Source organism: Neomonachus schauinslandi, chromosome 10, assembly GCF_002201575.2.
Source record: "Neomonachus schauinslandi chromosome 10, ASM220157v2, whole genome shotgun sequence".
In the NCBI taxonomy this organism is placed as follows: domain Eukaryota; kingdom Metazoa; phylum Chordata; class Mammalia; order Carnivora; family Phocidae; genus Neomonachus; species Neomonachus schauinslandi.
This window is the reverse complement of record NC_058412.1, coordinates 36,287,709-36,303,196: the sequence shown is the minus strand read 5'-3', so window position 1 is coordinate 36,303,196 and position 15,488 is coordinate 36,287,709. Positions and strand designations below refer to the sequence as shown.

The window sequence follows — 15,488 nt, the reverse complement described above, 5'->3', positions numbered from 1 at the left end:
AGAGAGAGACACAGCAAGAGAGGGAACACAAGCAGGGGGAGTGGGAGAGGGAGAAGCAGGCTTCCCGCGGAGCAGGGAGCCCAATGCGGGGCTCGATCCCAGGACCCTGGGACCATGACCTGAGCCGAAGGCAGACGCTTAACGACTGAGCCACCCAGGCGCCCTTAGAATATAGGATTTTTAAGATTCTCCAGCATTGTGGTAACATTTTAATAGAATTGTGCTACTTTCAGAAAAAAAAAAAAGCTACTTGCAGGTGCAACTCTTGGTGGTATACTCAAATGAGAACTTTGAAGGCCAAAGTGGAGAAGGGTGTGGGTTAGGGTTCACCTAACAGAAACAATCCAGGTGTCCATTAGTTTATGAATAGAGAAAGTTTGGTAAATCTGCATAATGGAATACTACTCAACAATAAAAAGAAACAAACCACTGATGCATGCAGTAATGTGAATGAATCTCAGAGGCATGCTAAGTTAAAGAAGTAGGACACAGAAGATTACATATTCTAAGATTCCATTCATGCGACATTATAGAATAGGCAAAACTATAGGGAAAGAAAATAGGTGAGTTGTTTCCGGTGCTGGGTGTAGCAGGAGTGGATTGACTATAGCGGGTATGAGGGAGCTTTTTGGGGTGATGGAAGTGTTCTATATCATGACTGTAGTAGTGGTTATATTATTGTATAATGTTTGTCAGTACTCAGAGCTGTACACCTAAAATGGATGATTTTCCTATAATTCCTGTAATTATACCTTGTTTGTTTAAAAAATAATGTTAATTTTCTCCTTATGCAGAGTATTGCACTCTATATACTTGGTAATGAGAGCTCTGTTTCTGAGGACTCCTCACAGTATTTATCCAGAATAATTATAGGTAAGTCAGTGTAATGTTAGGCTTCCCAAAATGAATTATTTTTTTTCCAAAACAAATTTTTATAAATGTTGATATCAGAGTTGAAATTAAAAAATGAAAAATTTCCTAAGTGTTTGCTTTAGAGGGCATGTTTTGCCTCATTTTAGAGGTGACCTCTTGTACTGGTCTAGCCTGCAGTCCACAGCTGATTTTCAGAGACCAGGAGTACTTCAAATTTAACAAATTTTTTGTTTTTTCAGTGTACATAAAAAGGACTATTTTGGCCTCAGGAAAATTATTACACTTTCCAGTCTGCCAAAGGACTGCTTATTTTGTTATTTTTTAGGAGTTATTTGTTAGTGAATTTTTATTTCCAAATGTCTTCTACATGTTACATGTTTTCTTTATGAGGATAACTATCAAAATAAAATTTCATTTTGCTGCCTTTTAGCCCCCCAAAAGTCACAAGCAGAACAAGAAGAAAACAGGTGACTTTTATTCAGATTGTGCTTATATATTAAAAATAGAAAGCACTATTGTGTTTTACTGTTGAATAACTTCATGTTTCATTCCCTTACAGGTTTAGTTTCAAGCATTCTACATCAGTTTCTAGTCTAGCTGAACAATTAGTTGTCTGGATGACTAATGTAGGTAAGGTAGTCCTTGTTACTTTTTACATGTCTTTGAGATGCTGGTGAGAACCGCCTGCTTTCCACAGAAACCTCCTTCCTCAGTAGGCCTTGTTTCCTCCCAGTGAGCTAGAACTGGGTGGCAGGACAGGGGCTCTCACTCTGTGAAAGGGTCCTGCAGGACCAAGATTGTGGCCCATTAAGCCACACTTCCTTTCCCTGACCTTGTCACAACTTCCATATCATAATCCTGCTATACCAGCTTTTTATCTCTCAGTGGGTAAGAAATGTTTATTTGCCCTTCTAGGCCAGTCAAAGCTGTGGCTCTGTAGTCATTACACATTCAGCCTTGAAGACATTGTAATACTCACATATCAGAAGGGAGTATTTCTGGCAAAATCTAAAAGTAATTATACAGACATTTCAGGGTATGCTTTTGAAGAATATAGGCTAGTGACTTAGGCTCCAAGATGAGGATACAATTGGGAGGAGGGAAAGGGAGGAGAGGAGTTCCCTATTCCCTTTTCCCAAAGCCAGTGCTCTTAGGCTTTAAACCGAGGAAAATACTAAAGACATTTTTTTGCATTTAAAATGAAGAACTAAAAAAAACTTTAAATTATGGACATGAAGGTATAAAAATATGGCAGTGTTACAGAACAGTATGTTATAAAGTAGTGGTGTAATGAATATTACAGGATGTCTGAATTCTTAAAGAGTATTTTAAATGACTTAGCTTTTTGCTGTTTTTTTAATATGCTCCCTTAAAAATTATAATAATTGTCCTATGCCGAAAAATATTAGATGAGTTAGTTCTGTTTGTATATTATATATTATAATATTTAATAAAAGTGTTATTCTCATAAGGAAACATTTTTACCTCAATAATTAATCAACTTTAAATACTAATAAATAATATATAATAGTATAAAATCTAGCCTGGTGATGGGTATTAAAGAGGGCACGTTCTGCATGGAACACTGGGTGTTATACGCAAACAATGAATCATGGAACACTACATCAAAAACTAATGATGTAATGTATGGTGATTAACATAACATAATAAAAAAATTTAGAAAATCATTACAAGAAAAATAAATTTTACCTGAGGATTTGAAAAATTTTAAATATGAAGTGTGGTAAAATATAAAAGAATGTATAAAATGTGTAGAGAATAATAATAAGGTGAACATTGTTGTGTACTGGTCACCTACCATTAGAAATAGAACATTGCTAGTATATTAGAAGGCCCTACATCTCTGCTCCATGTGATAATCTTCCTCTCACACACCTTCTTACTACCTGTAATCACGGCCTTACCTAAATTTTGTATTACCTCATTTTCTTCATAGTTTTACCATCTTTATATATTGCTTGGTGTTGTATGTCTTTGAGCTTCATGTAAATGGATATAGATATAAAGTATTTTTTTCTGCTCACTTCATCCATGTTGACTCGTGTAGTAGTAGGTCATTCATTTTCACTGCTACATACTCCATTGTTTGACTATAGCACCATTTATTTATCCATTCTATTGATGATAGCATTTGGGCTGTTTCCTCCCTTCCCTCTTTTTGTCATAGTGATTAGTGTTGCTGCTGAATATTTTAATAGTTGTGTGCTGGTGCACTTGTGTACAAGTTTCTGTATGGCTATTAGTGGACCATAGAGGTGGACCTATCTGTACCTGCCTTGTGTTTTCCAAAGCGATTGTACCACCACCAGCTGTGGGTGGGAAATACTGTTGATTTACTTTAATATGTGTCTATCAAGTGAGTGAAATTATAATTTTAATAATTTTAATTTGAACTTTCCTGATCACTTTTCATATGTTCATAGCCTATATTTTTCCTCTTTGGGAAATGTCTTTTTGTCTTTCCTGTCTTTCCTATTGGGTTGTTTCTCTTTTCCTTAAGGTTTTTAGTTCTTTTATTTTATTATTATTTTTTAAAGATTTTATTTATTTATTTGACAGAGAGAGTGAGTGAGAGAGCATAAGCAGGGGGAGGGGCAGAGGGAGAGGGAGAGGCAGACTCCTCACTGAGCAGGGAGCCTGATGCAGGGCTCAATCCCAGGACCCCGGGATCATGACCTGAGCTGAAGGCAGACGCTTAACTGACTGAGGCACCCAGGTGCCCCGTTTTTAATTCTTTAAAGGACCTTTTATACTAATCCTAGATGTCAAGACACTAGTCTGGTAGTAAGATGAAAAAAATTGATTTCTCTTTTGTCAGGATAGATGTTGATTAACTTGAGTCAGAGGATAATTGGGACAGTGGCAGGTCTAAATGATAAATTTTCTCCCTTCCTTTCATCACAAGGTTTCACTTTAAGAGACTTGGAAACTCTTCCCTTTGGAATTGCTCTTCCCATCAGAGATGCAATTTACCACTGTCGTGAGCAGCCTGCTTCAGACTGGCCAGAAGCTGTCTGTCTCCTGATCGGACGTCAGGATCTTTCCAAGCAGGCCTGCGAAGGAAACTTACCCAAAGGGAAATCTGTGAGTATCAACATAGAAAGTTCAAAGTTCAGATTTAGTTTCAAAATCAAAGTAGTAATACTCTCCATTTTTTTCTTAAGTCTTTTTACAAGTGGATATATCAGTTTGTCTTTTATATTGTATGCCATATGGGGTTTATAATTGGGCAGATCTTCTTATTTATAAATTGAACATGGGAACAGGAGATTTTGTGAAGGCTCCTCTTGCCTAGACCTTTCTTTCCTTTAAGTCAGGAAAAGTGCTGAGTCAGTAGATCCACTACCATGACTCTTTCTCTGCTTGTACCATATCGGTAATTAACTACTTTGTGACTATTAGGTAGAAAAAGGGGGAGCACATGTATCCTTACTTTGAATATGTAACTGTTTTCTCTTTCATACTTTTTTGATGTGTTGAATTTCTTGAATTTAACCTTTTCAACAGGTGTAAATATATCTGTTTAATCACATAAAACTGAAGCTCCAGGAAAGGGTTTTTTGGGAGCTGGGATGGGGGACACTAAAGTTCTTTAGAAGATGTCTTAGGTTATTCCTCCTGAAATTCTATCCTTTGTCAGTCTTCCTCTGCTTTTATAAAGAATGGGTTCTGAGAAGCCTACAAATAAAAAATGAAATACATCATTACTCTCTAATTATCTCTCTTTTCTTTTTTTTTTTTTTTAAAGATTTATTTATTTATTTATTTATTTGAGAGAGAGAATGAGATAGCATGAGAGGAGGGAGGTTCAGAGAGAGAAGCAGACTCCCTGCCGAGCAGGGAGCCCGATGCGGGACTCGATCCTGGGACTCCAGAATCATGACCTGAGCCGAAGGCAGTCGCTTAACCAACTGAGCCACCCAGGCACCCTAATTATCCCTCTTTTAAAATCAGCCTCTTTTAGGGGCACCTGGGTGGCTCAGTCGTTAAGCGTCTGCCTTCGGCTCAGGTCATGATCCTGGGGTCCCGGGATCGAGCCCCGCATCAGGCTCCCTGCTTGGCGGGAAGCCTGCTTCTCCCTCTCCTACTCCCCCTGCTTGTGTTCCCTCTCTCACTCTCTCTCTCTCTGTGTCAAATAAATAAAATCTTAAAAAAATAAAATAAAATAAAATCAGCCTCTTTTAAAACTTAAAAGTGGAATTTCAACTACTTTTTCTAGAACTCTATTTAACTTAAAAAAATATAAATGGTAGCACTGCATTACCCTGAGGATCATAGAGGATTCAGGGATGGTTTTCCCACTCTTGGTGACTCTTTTACTTTGGTTTTTTTTTTTGGGAAGCTTGTTTTTTAGATCGAGTAGTAGGGGGCAGGGGGAGAGAGAATCCTAAGCAGGCTCCACCTAGCATGAAGCCCGACACGGGGCTCAGTCTCACAACACTGAGATCATGACCTGAGCTGAAATCAAGAGTTGGATGCCCAACCAACTGAGCCACCCAGGCACCCCGTTTGTACTTTGTTTATATCCCCAAGAGAACAGCACAAATTTGCCTCATCTTTTGAACCAACACATATTAATCAAAATACTGTAACTATTTATAATCCATATTACATCTTAGGCTATTAATGTTTCTTCAGAGCTTCAGAGTCTGTATCAAAATTTTATTCCTAACATTAGAGTTGCCTACTGGATCTATGAGAGAAGCAGTTTCCATGGGATCCCATCTCTGGCAGGGTTGGCCCAGCACATCTCTCTTTTAATCTGTACTCATATAATAGCTCTTAGTTGAATTAGTGTTTGTCCTACTTTAAACAGAAAACCTTTTGTGTTTTTTTTTTGCTAATAATAGGATTATCCTTTCCTTTATCAAGATAAGTTTTAGCATTTCGACCTCATTTGTTACTATGAGTGAGAGCAGTTTAACATCATTAGCACTAAAACCAAATGGTATTGATAATCTTTGATCTAAATATTTAGATGTCATTTTTAAGTAATTCTATCTAAATTCAGTTTGATTAGTTATTTGAGGTTACATTTTATATTATTTGAGGCTACCTTTTATGACTCATCGAAATTCAGTTTATGAACTATTTGGATCTATACTTTATAGCCAACTCACCCAGTAGAATAGTTTCTTTTAATGTTAGATATTCCTTAGGAACCGTAATGAATATTTATGAACTAAGTAAGAGGGATTAGTCAGTCACATCTGCTATAATTTTTTTAGGCTAATGTTGCTTCCCTGTTAAATGTTGCAAAACTTTAGCATTTTAACTAGGAATTAATCTTTTGTTAAAGGAGTATAAAGTTCTTGAGAGAAAATGAGAAGATTTTATGCTATTCACATCTAGGTTGCAGTGTGATTGAATTACTTGGATGGGGAGGGCTCATATGAAAACACGTGCTGAGCTTCTGAGGACAGAATGATAATCAGGGGATTAACCCTCTTCATTTGTTTTGCTGTAGCTACTTTCTGATTAAGGAATTTTTATTTAAGACATCCTTATTAAAAAAAAAAGTGAAAATCAATAATGATCCATTTAAAGTACTAAAGTAAGAAAATTTTGTTCAGCTTCCTCCAGCCCTTGGCTTATATCCTCCCAGGTTGTTTTCTTCTGCTTATATTAATCAAAGATAATATTTATGTTTGTGTGGGTTCTTTAGTAATAGTGAGTGGGTTTCATATTCTGCTTGCAGTAATTCGTTTCCTTTTTAAGATATTTAGGATGTAGTTAGAGTTTTAGAAGTTATTTAGAATGTTCAATGGATCAGCTTCCTGACTATTTCCTAAATTTAATGTTTTTCCCTTGGCTCAGTAAAGAATTTTCCCAAGTGAGCAATATAATTGTACTTTTAAAAAACACTTCTAGATTAGAGTCCCAGTATACACTGGGAACCCAAACCAGCCTTGCTTTGGAATACATATTTTCTCTGTACAATAGAGTCATGGCACATCATCCTGTATATCCTTGTGTTCAGTAAGTGCATGGTGTTTGGTTTTTAAATTATTATTACAACCAAGTCTGTTACTCAGGTGCTCTCATCAGATGTTCCTTCAGGAACAGAAACAGAGGAGGAAGATGATGGCATGAATGACATGAATCAGGAGGTTATGTCGTTAATATGGAGTGAAGATTTAAGAGTGCAGGACGTGCGAAGGCTTCTTCAAAGTGCACATCCCGTCCGTGTCAACGTAGTACAGTACCCAGAACTCAGTGACCACGAGTTCATTGAGGAAAAAGAAAACAGGTAAAGGAGGCATGTTGTTATCTGTTGTCAGTGTTTTTTAACACAAAAAACCCTAAAAAGATACTTCAGAGTTAAAAGTACCATGTGTTGTTAAGTTTTTATCCATCCTCGGTAAACCATACATTTTTTCAAAATATTTTGGCATTTGATAACACAAGAGTGTCTGATGACATAAGTGATCCTCCTCCTCTTGAAATGCAGCTCTGTTATTTAGAAAAGGTGACTCTAAGACCATTTTGCTTAGTTACCGTAAGAATTTACAAACAAATCAAAACTCAACTCATTCTTCTGTATCTTGATGAGGAAAAAAATATGTGTGTGTGTGTATATGTGTGTGTATATATGTGTGTGTGTATGTATATATGTTTTTAGTGTAGCTTAAACTTAAAACTTAAAACCAGTATTTTTTTTTTCTGATACGATAGGTAATACTGTATAAATCTCTACTGCCAATCTCTAACATATGTTATATCCCTTGGTAATTGTAATACTCAGTAGTAACCATCCTGTGACATTCCAGAGTTGTTGCCTTGGGACAGTTCAACTTATATTTGAAAATTCTCTCCTGTCCTGTTACCTGCCATGTCTCTGTCGCCTGTCATTTTCCACCATTATTTTCTGGTTCTCGCGTTGCTTATACTGGTCCTGCTTTACGGGGAAGGATCATCCATACCTAGCTGCAGGGTGCTGAAGATCTGAGTTAGTCTTAATCTGCATCTCACTGTTTCCTCTCCCATGTATACCTAGGTATTAGTCATCTGTAACTGAGGAGTCTGAGGGACAGAGAAATTGTATGGAAACATAGTGGTTAGTGTGGGCTCTGGATGTGCTGGGTGTCTTTGGATGAATTACTTAACTTCTTGCTGTCTCAGTTGTCTCAACTATAAGAATAGGCATAATTGTAGCATTCATACCTCACAGGGTTGCTGTGTGTGTAGAATGAGTTATATCTATATAGTCTTAGAACACTGCCCAGTACGTAGTAAAGCTCAGTGCAGTTAGCCATGATTATTAACTGAGTTCAATGATACATGAAGCAAGTTGTTTTTGTTTTTTTTTTTAACCTTTATAATCAGTGCATCTCAGGTAGAAGGGATTACAGTATTTTGTTTTCATTATTACAGTTTTGTGGGTTTAAGGTTTCTGCTAAAAAGTTCTATGGGATATGGCCTTGAGTTTTTTGGATTCTAAATTAACATGGGGCACTGTTCCTAAAGAATCTTGGGACAGCAGATTTTTCTTACCAAAAAAAACTAGAAAAGCAGCTGTATGTATGTACAGTTAGGGAGAGAACACGTTTATGAATAGCTTTGTCTGCAGAGAAAATGTTAGCCTCTGATGGGGTATTTCTGTATCTTAACACAGATATCTTAACAAGAGAACTTTTGTTAAGCGTTTCCTGGTTATAAATACCCCTACTTCCACAATTCCTGTTTGATTTTGCTTTAAGGGGCTACGTGGAATGTTATTTAACATAGAAACAAGTTAAGTGTGGTGTATTAAAGTTTCAAAGTACAGCCCATTGAAGCCATTTTAACTCTGAATATAACTTATTGTGCTATAAATCCTATAAGTCTTAGCCATCATGTAAGTGAAACTAATTCTTTTTTCCCTGGAGACACCGTGAAATCCACTGACCTCTAATATAGGGATTTGCTTTCCTTTCTGTGTACAGGCTACAGAAGTGGCACTTTTTTTTTAAAAATTTTATTTATTTATTAGAGAGCATGAGAGAGACCATAAGCAGGGGGGAGGGGTAGAGGGAGAAGCAGACTCCCCGCTGAGCAGGGAGCCCAGTGCAGGTCTCGATCCTAGGACCCCAGTGCAGGTCTCGATCCTAGGACCCCAGGATCATGACCTGAGCTGAAAACAGATGCTTACCTGACTGAGCCACCCAGATGCCTGCAGAGGTGGTGCTTCTGAGGCTATGTTGGCAAAAAGGGTGGGAGGAGGATCCCGATGTACTGAAGGCAGCTAGACTGAAAATAACAAAATGAGGAAACCCAAAACATACCTTTGAGCAGGTTAGCATCAGAATGGCATTTTGGGTTTCTCTTTTTGGTTGCTGAGGGAGAGTTGGCTTGGTTTATAGACCAGCTGGTTTTCACTCAAAGCAAATATGAAACAAAAGAAATGTATCTTTCCCTTAGAGTTTCTAAGGGGAACAAGAATATTAAAATGAGAATAACCATGTTTGGATGATTCATCCACATCTTTGTATGGATTTACTCTGATGTGATTTCTTCTTACATAGCAGTTCTTTTGGAATGCTTAACTATAGATTACATTCCGGTTTTATTTTTTGCTTCAGAATTTTTCACATGTTGGTTTTGATTTTAATTACAGATTGCTCCAGTTGTGTCAGCGAACTATGGCCCTTCCAGTAGGACGAGGAATGTTTACCTTATTTTCATACCATCCTGTTCCAACGGAACCACTGCCTATTCCCAAATTGAATTTGACTGGTATGTTAAATTCTGGGCTCAGTGAGAAAGGAAAATGATTAAGTGTGTTTTTAGTGGAGTTACTGAATTATTTTAGTTAAAACCAAAGAAATGCTCTTTCTATCCCCACTAATTTCAGATATCAACCACTCTAGTGGTTGTCAGAGCTCAAATAGCAAATCAAACTAAACATTGTGGGAAGTAGCATGCAGCTCATTACTAAATTTTGCTTTTAATGAGACAGTTTCATGATATAAAAAGGCACTTGGGAAAGTTTAGAAAGATATTATTGATGATGGTGAGATTACTGAACTTTAAATAATCTTAAAGTATAATATGTAAAAACATTGTATCTAAATGTGTCTTGTTATATCTTATGAATATATGATCCTTGTACAAGAACACAAAAATATACTAACCAAAAAGAAAAAATGCTCACGTATAGTATAGTAGTCCCACTTGTTAGAATGTTAACATTTTGGTATATATGGTTCCCAATTTTATTTTTCTAGTTTATAATTTTATATATTTTTAATTATCAGAAAATTTAACTCTGTTTTAGAAATTGTTTTCAAATGTACTATAGCGTGAGCATCCTTTCATATCTAGCATACATAGGTATACAGTTGTATTATGTGAATATATTATGTAGGTAGGTATTGAATACAGATATTTGTAGTCAACAACTTCATTTTTATTTGCTCCAGAGTATTTTATTGATGGAATATAGTTTATGTCAACAACCTGATTTTGTTGGGAATTATCATTTTTTTACTATTATAAACATGCTGTCAGGGTGTAGTCATTTATTTATGTTAATTGCTTTAGAAGTAGAACTCCCAGGACAGCAAGATTTTAAGGCTTTGATGTTAACGTCTTGTCAAATTACCTTTCTGATTGGTTGTGTGAGTTTTTACTTCTGCAAGATGTAAGTGTGTTCATTTCCTAATGTTATTGATTACAGTGGGTTTTATAGTGCATATTCACCTAATGCTGGTAAGAATATGTTCTAAAGGTGACAGTTGTGTACAGTTGAAATTATCATTGAAAATTCCTGAAGTATAGTATGTGTGGTTTTATGAGACTTATATGAAATGTATTTATCATACACACAGTAATGTATAGTATAATAATATATACCAATATAATTCTGCAGTGTTTTAAGTTGCATAATTTAAAAAAATCCAGGGTCCCATTCAAATATGTGGAGAGCTTTTACGTTTAGTAACATATGGAAAGATGAGATCAGCTGAATGAACATATTTTCATCTCAATATTATACCTATTCTGGAGCCCTAATCTTATTTAGAGACATAGCAAGCAGAGTTACCTTCAATATTTGAATTGTTCTCTCTCTTAGAGATGGAGCAGTATGGCAAAATCTGAATAATTACTGAATCTTCATGGAGAGTGGGGTATATAGGTGTTCGTTATGTTAGTCTTTCAACTGTTTAAAGTTTTCATATAAAGAATTTGAGTTAAAAAGAAAAGAATCTCATGTAAAACTGGGAAATGTTAAAATGTATTAAATCTGGGCAGTGATGCTTGGGTGGGTGTTAAAAAAATAAATACATGAGTCATCTTTTTTTTTTTCTGAATACATTTAGTTAAATTTGCATATTCAAAATGTGTTTCTGACATTAGTCCAAACTTTTATTCTTTTAGTGATACTGGTAAGCTCCCCCACCCCCAAATTATTACCTTGTTTTAATAATTAATTTAGGAAAAGATACTTTCTTAAAATAGCTCCTTAATTCACACTGATACTTTCTTAAAATAGCTCCTTAACTCACACTGGTATCAATACATTTGTATGTTGTTATTCTTATTGAAGAAAATTTGCTTTACCCTTTGCCTGTCATTTTCTCTTGTGTGTAAATACTCTGTCTTATGCATATGATGAATTGTTTTAGAGAGTTCATTTTTTTTTTTTCCATTATTAATCTCTCTGCCTTTTGAGAAGGTAAAAGTATACCTCATGAACTTGTCACCCAGCGTGGCATTATCATACACCATTATTTGAGTTAGCTCTTAGGTACACAAGGCAAATGGTAAAAACAAATATGTTTTACTTTGTGTGTTTGTGTATACACATTCCAATTAAGACATTGTGCATCTATCTGAAATTTATTTTACATTTAACTTCAGAACTCCTTTAAAACCATATTTTCAAACTTGTAGTGAACTATGTAATTTTATGCAATATTTAGAATAGTTATTTTAAATATTCATCCATGACCTGACCTAATTAATACAGAACATTAAAGATATAAAAAGAATTCAGTATTTGCATGTACACAGTGGAGATCCAAAAGAGAACCAAAAGACTCAAGGAAAGGAATTCAAAGAGAGCATAGCATCATGAACATTTAATTTACAGTACTCATACATAAGTTGACCATAAAATTTAATTTAGCAGATACTCTTTATGGTTCACTGGGTAACTCAGGTCTATAAAATGATACTTTTTATAGTACTATCTGAATGCAATTTGGCGTTTTTAACAATGGCATATAAGTGGATACTTATATAGAGAGATAAACATGTATAGTAAGAAAGCAAATTTATAAAGGTCCTTGTCTCTTTTTACAAGGTATTTAATGTTCAGAGAAAAATATAGGCTGGCATATTTGAAATTAACATCAGTGTCATCAATCACAGGTTGAAATTTATTATTCATATAGCTTAACTGTGATGTTAGTATTCATTTTGTTTTTTAATAAGCTTACTTCTGTTTGACAGATTTTGAAGTAGTGGGTATCCTAATCAGATCTGTATAAAGTTAAATTGGTATCCATTATCATAGCCCCATGTATTTTAGCAAAAAAGATAATGAATTATTTTATTCTTAAAAATTTTTTTATTAAAAAATTTTACTTGAGGGGGCACCTGGGTGGCTCATTCGTTGGGCGTCTGCCTTCGGCTCAGGTCATGATCCCAGGGTCTTGGGATCGAGCCCCGCATCGGGCTCCCTGCTCCGCGGGAAGCCTGCTTCTCCCTCTCCCACTCTCCCTGCTTGTGTTCCCTCTCTCGCTGTCTCTCTCTCTGTGTCAAATAAATAAATTAAAAAAAAAAAAATTTTACTTGAGTATAGTTGACATACAATGGTAGATTAATTTCACGTATACAGCATAGTGATTCAGTAACTCTGTATGTTATGCTCACCACTCTGTATGTTAGCTACCATCTGTTCCCATGCAGTCTTTTTACAATACCATTGACTATATTCCCAATGCTGTATCTTTTATTTCCATAACTTATTTGTCCCATAACGGGAAGCCTATATCTCCTACTCTCCTTCACTCATTCTGCCTATTGCCCTACTCTCCTCTCTGGTGATCATCAGTTTATTCTTTGTATTTATAGGCTTGATTCTGCTCTTTGTTTACTCATTTCTTTTGTTTTTTAGATTCCACATATAAGTGAGATCATATGGTATTTTTCTTTCTCCATCTAAGTTATTTCACTTAGCATAATACCCTCTAGGTTTATCCATGTTGCAAATGGCAAGATCTGATCATTTTTAATGGCTGAGTAATATTCCTGTGTGTGTGTGTGTGTGTGTGTGTGTACACACACACTACATCTTCTTTATTCATTTATCTATTGATGGATGTTTGGGCTGCTTTCATATCTTGGCTGTTGTAAATAATGCTACAATAAGCATAGAGTGAATGTATCTTTTCAAATTAAGGCTTTTGTTTTGGGGGGGTAAATACTCAGTAGTGGAATTATTGGATCAAATGGTATCCCTGTTTTTAAATTTTTGAGGAACCTCAAAATACTGTTTTCTGCAGTGGCTGTACCAGTTTACATTCTCACCAACAGTGCATGATGGTTCCTTTTTTTCCACATCCTCACTAATGTTAGTTAATTTTTGTCTTTTTGATTCTAGCCATTCTGACAGGTGTAAGGTGATATTTCATTGCGGTTTTGATTTGCATTTATTTCCCTGATGATTAGTGATGTTGAGCATCCTCTCATATCTGTCAGCCATCGTATGTCTTCTTTGGAAAAATGTCTATTCAGGTCCTCTGCCCATTTTTCATTAGATTTTTTCTTTTTGTTGTTGAATCATATAAGTTCTTTACATATTTTGGATATTAACCCCTTATCGGATATATGATTTTCAAATATCTTCTCCCATTCAATAGGTTTCCTTTTTGTTTTGTTGATAGTTTCCTTTGTTGTGCAAAAGCATTTTATTTTGATGTAGTCCCAGTAGTTTTTGCTTTTGTTTCCCTTGCTTTAGGAGACATATCTAGAAAAATGTTGCTTTGGCCTCTGTCAAAGAAACTGCTGCCTATGTTCTCTTCTAGGAGGTTTTTGGTTTCAGTTCTCACATGGAAGTGTTTAATCCATTTGGAATTTACTTTTGTATATGGTGTAAAAAAGTGGTCCAGTTTCAGATAATGAACTGTTTTAAATACGGTTTTTTCACCTTGCATCAAATTTGATGCACAAGTTAAAGTACTCATAATAACCTAATGTCATTCCAGATATTACGGGGTTAAGGGTTTCGAATGTAGAAAAGGTAATCACTGTTCGCAAAAATCTAAGTTGAGCAATTTTGGATTTATGAATTATTCTCTCAATTTTAAATTTGTTTGCCTGAATAGGACGGGCTCCTCCTCGGAACACAACAGTAGACCTTAACAGTGGAAATATTGATGTGCCTCCCAACATGACAAGCTGGGCCAGCTTCCACAATGGTGTGGCTGCTGGCCTGAAGATAGCTCCTGCCTCCCAGATTGACTCAGCTTGGATTGTTTACAATAAGCCCAAGCATGCCGAGTTAGCCAATGAATATGCTGGCTTTCTCATGGCCCTGGGTCTGAATGGGCACCTTACCAAGCTGGCTACTCTCAATATCCATGACTACTTGACCAAGGTGAGACTCCCAGCTCCTTGTAGTGTGCCTCGTCCAGGCCACTGCAGTAGCTCCTAATTGTTCTACTTGCTCTTCCTTCTTCATTCTTGTACCTCTCAATCCATTCATCCCATAGCAGGCAGAGTCATCTTTCTAAAGTGTAAATTAGCATATATCACTTCCCTGGTCAAAACTGTTTAAAGATCTTTCATTGCTCTTGATATACATTCTGGGAGCCTGTGTGATCCCACTCACTTGTCCAACCTTACTTTGTACCACTCATCCCCTTGCTCTCTATACTCCCAACCATAGGGACTGGCCATTTTAGCTCCTTGGTAAACCAAGTTCTTTCACTTCGGAGTTTGGCAAACTAAACTCTTTCTCTTGGCATAAACTCTTCCACTTATATGCCATAAAAATTCACCTACTTAAAGTATACAATGCAGTGGTTTTTAGTATGTTCAAAGAGTTGTGCATCCATTCCTGCTATTACTTTTGGAACATTTTCATCAGTCTGTAAAGGACCCTCATAGCAGTAGCAGTCACCTTCCAGGCCCTGGCTACCGTGGATATACTTTCTGTCTCTGGATTTGCTGATTCTGGTTCCTTCATATAAATGGAATCCTACAGTAGGTGGTCTTTTATGGCTGGCTTCTTTCTCTTACAGTGTTTTCACGGTTTGTTCATGTTGTATCATGTATCAGCACTTCGTGCTTTTTTTATCGCTGAATAGATACTCCATTGTGTGGATGGACTGTGTTTACCCATTCATCAGTTGGTGGATAGTTGGGTTATTTCTACTTTTTAACTGTTCTGAATAGTGCTGCTATCAACATGTACATGGTTTTTTGTGGACATATGTTCTCATTTCTCTTGGGTATATTCCTAGGAGTACTATTGCTGGGTCATATGGTAACTCTTTGTTTAAATTTCTGAAGAACTATCAAACTGTTTCCAGAGTAGCTGTAACCTTTTTACAGTCCCACCAGGAATAAATAAGGATTCTAGTTTCTCCACATTTTTTGCCAAC

General features: G+C 36.1%; 1 protein-coding gene across 1 annotated transcript in view; it reads left to right on the top strand.

Annotated features, from left to right (window-relative positions):
- ANAPC1 (anaphase promoting complex subunit 1) overlaps positions 1–15,488 on the top strand; it is an 89,197-nt gene that overhangs the window by 33,655 nt on the left and 40,054 nt on the right. Inside the window, exons 22-28 of the mRNA XM_021697340.1 lie at positions 795–873; positions 1,304–1,340; positions 1,433–1,503; positions 3,800–3,978; positions 6,930–7,144; positions 9,491–9,609; positions 14,208–14,479. Of these exons, the coding sequence (XP_021553015.1) occupies positions 795–873; positions 1,304–1,340; positions 1,433–1,503; positions 3,800–3,978; positions 6,930–7,144; positions 9,491–9,609; positions 14,208–14,479 (972 nt within the window). The remainder of the gene's footprint in view (positions 1–794; positions 874–1,303; positions 1,341–1,432; positions 1,504–3,799; positions 3,979–6,929; positions 7,145–9,490; positions 9,610–14,207; positions 14,480–15,488) is intronic.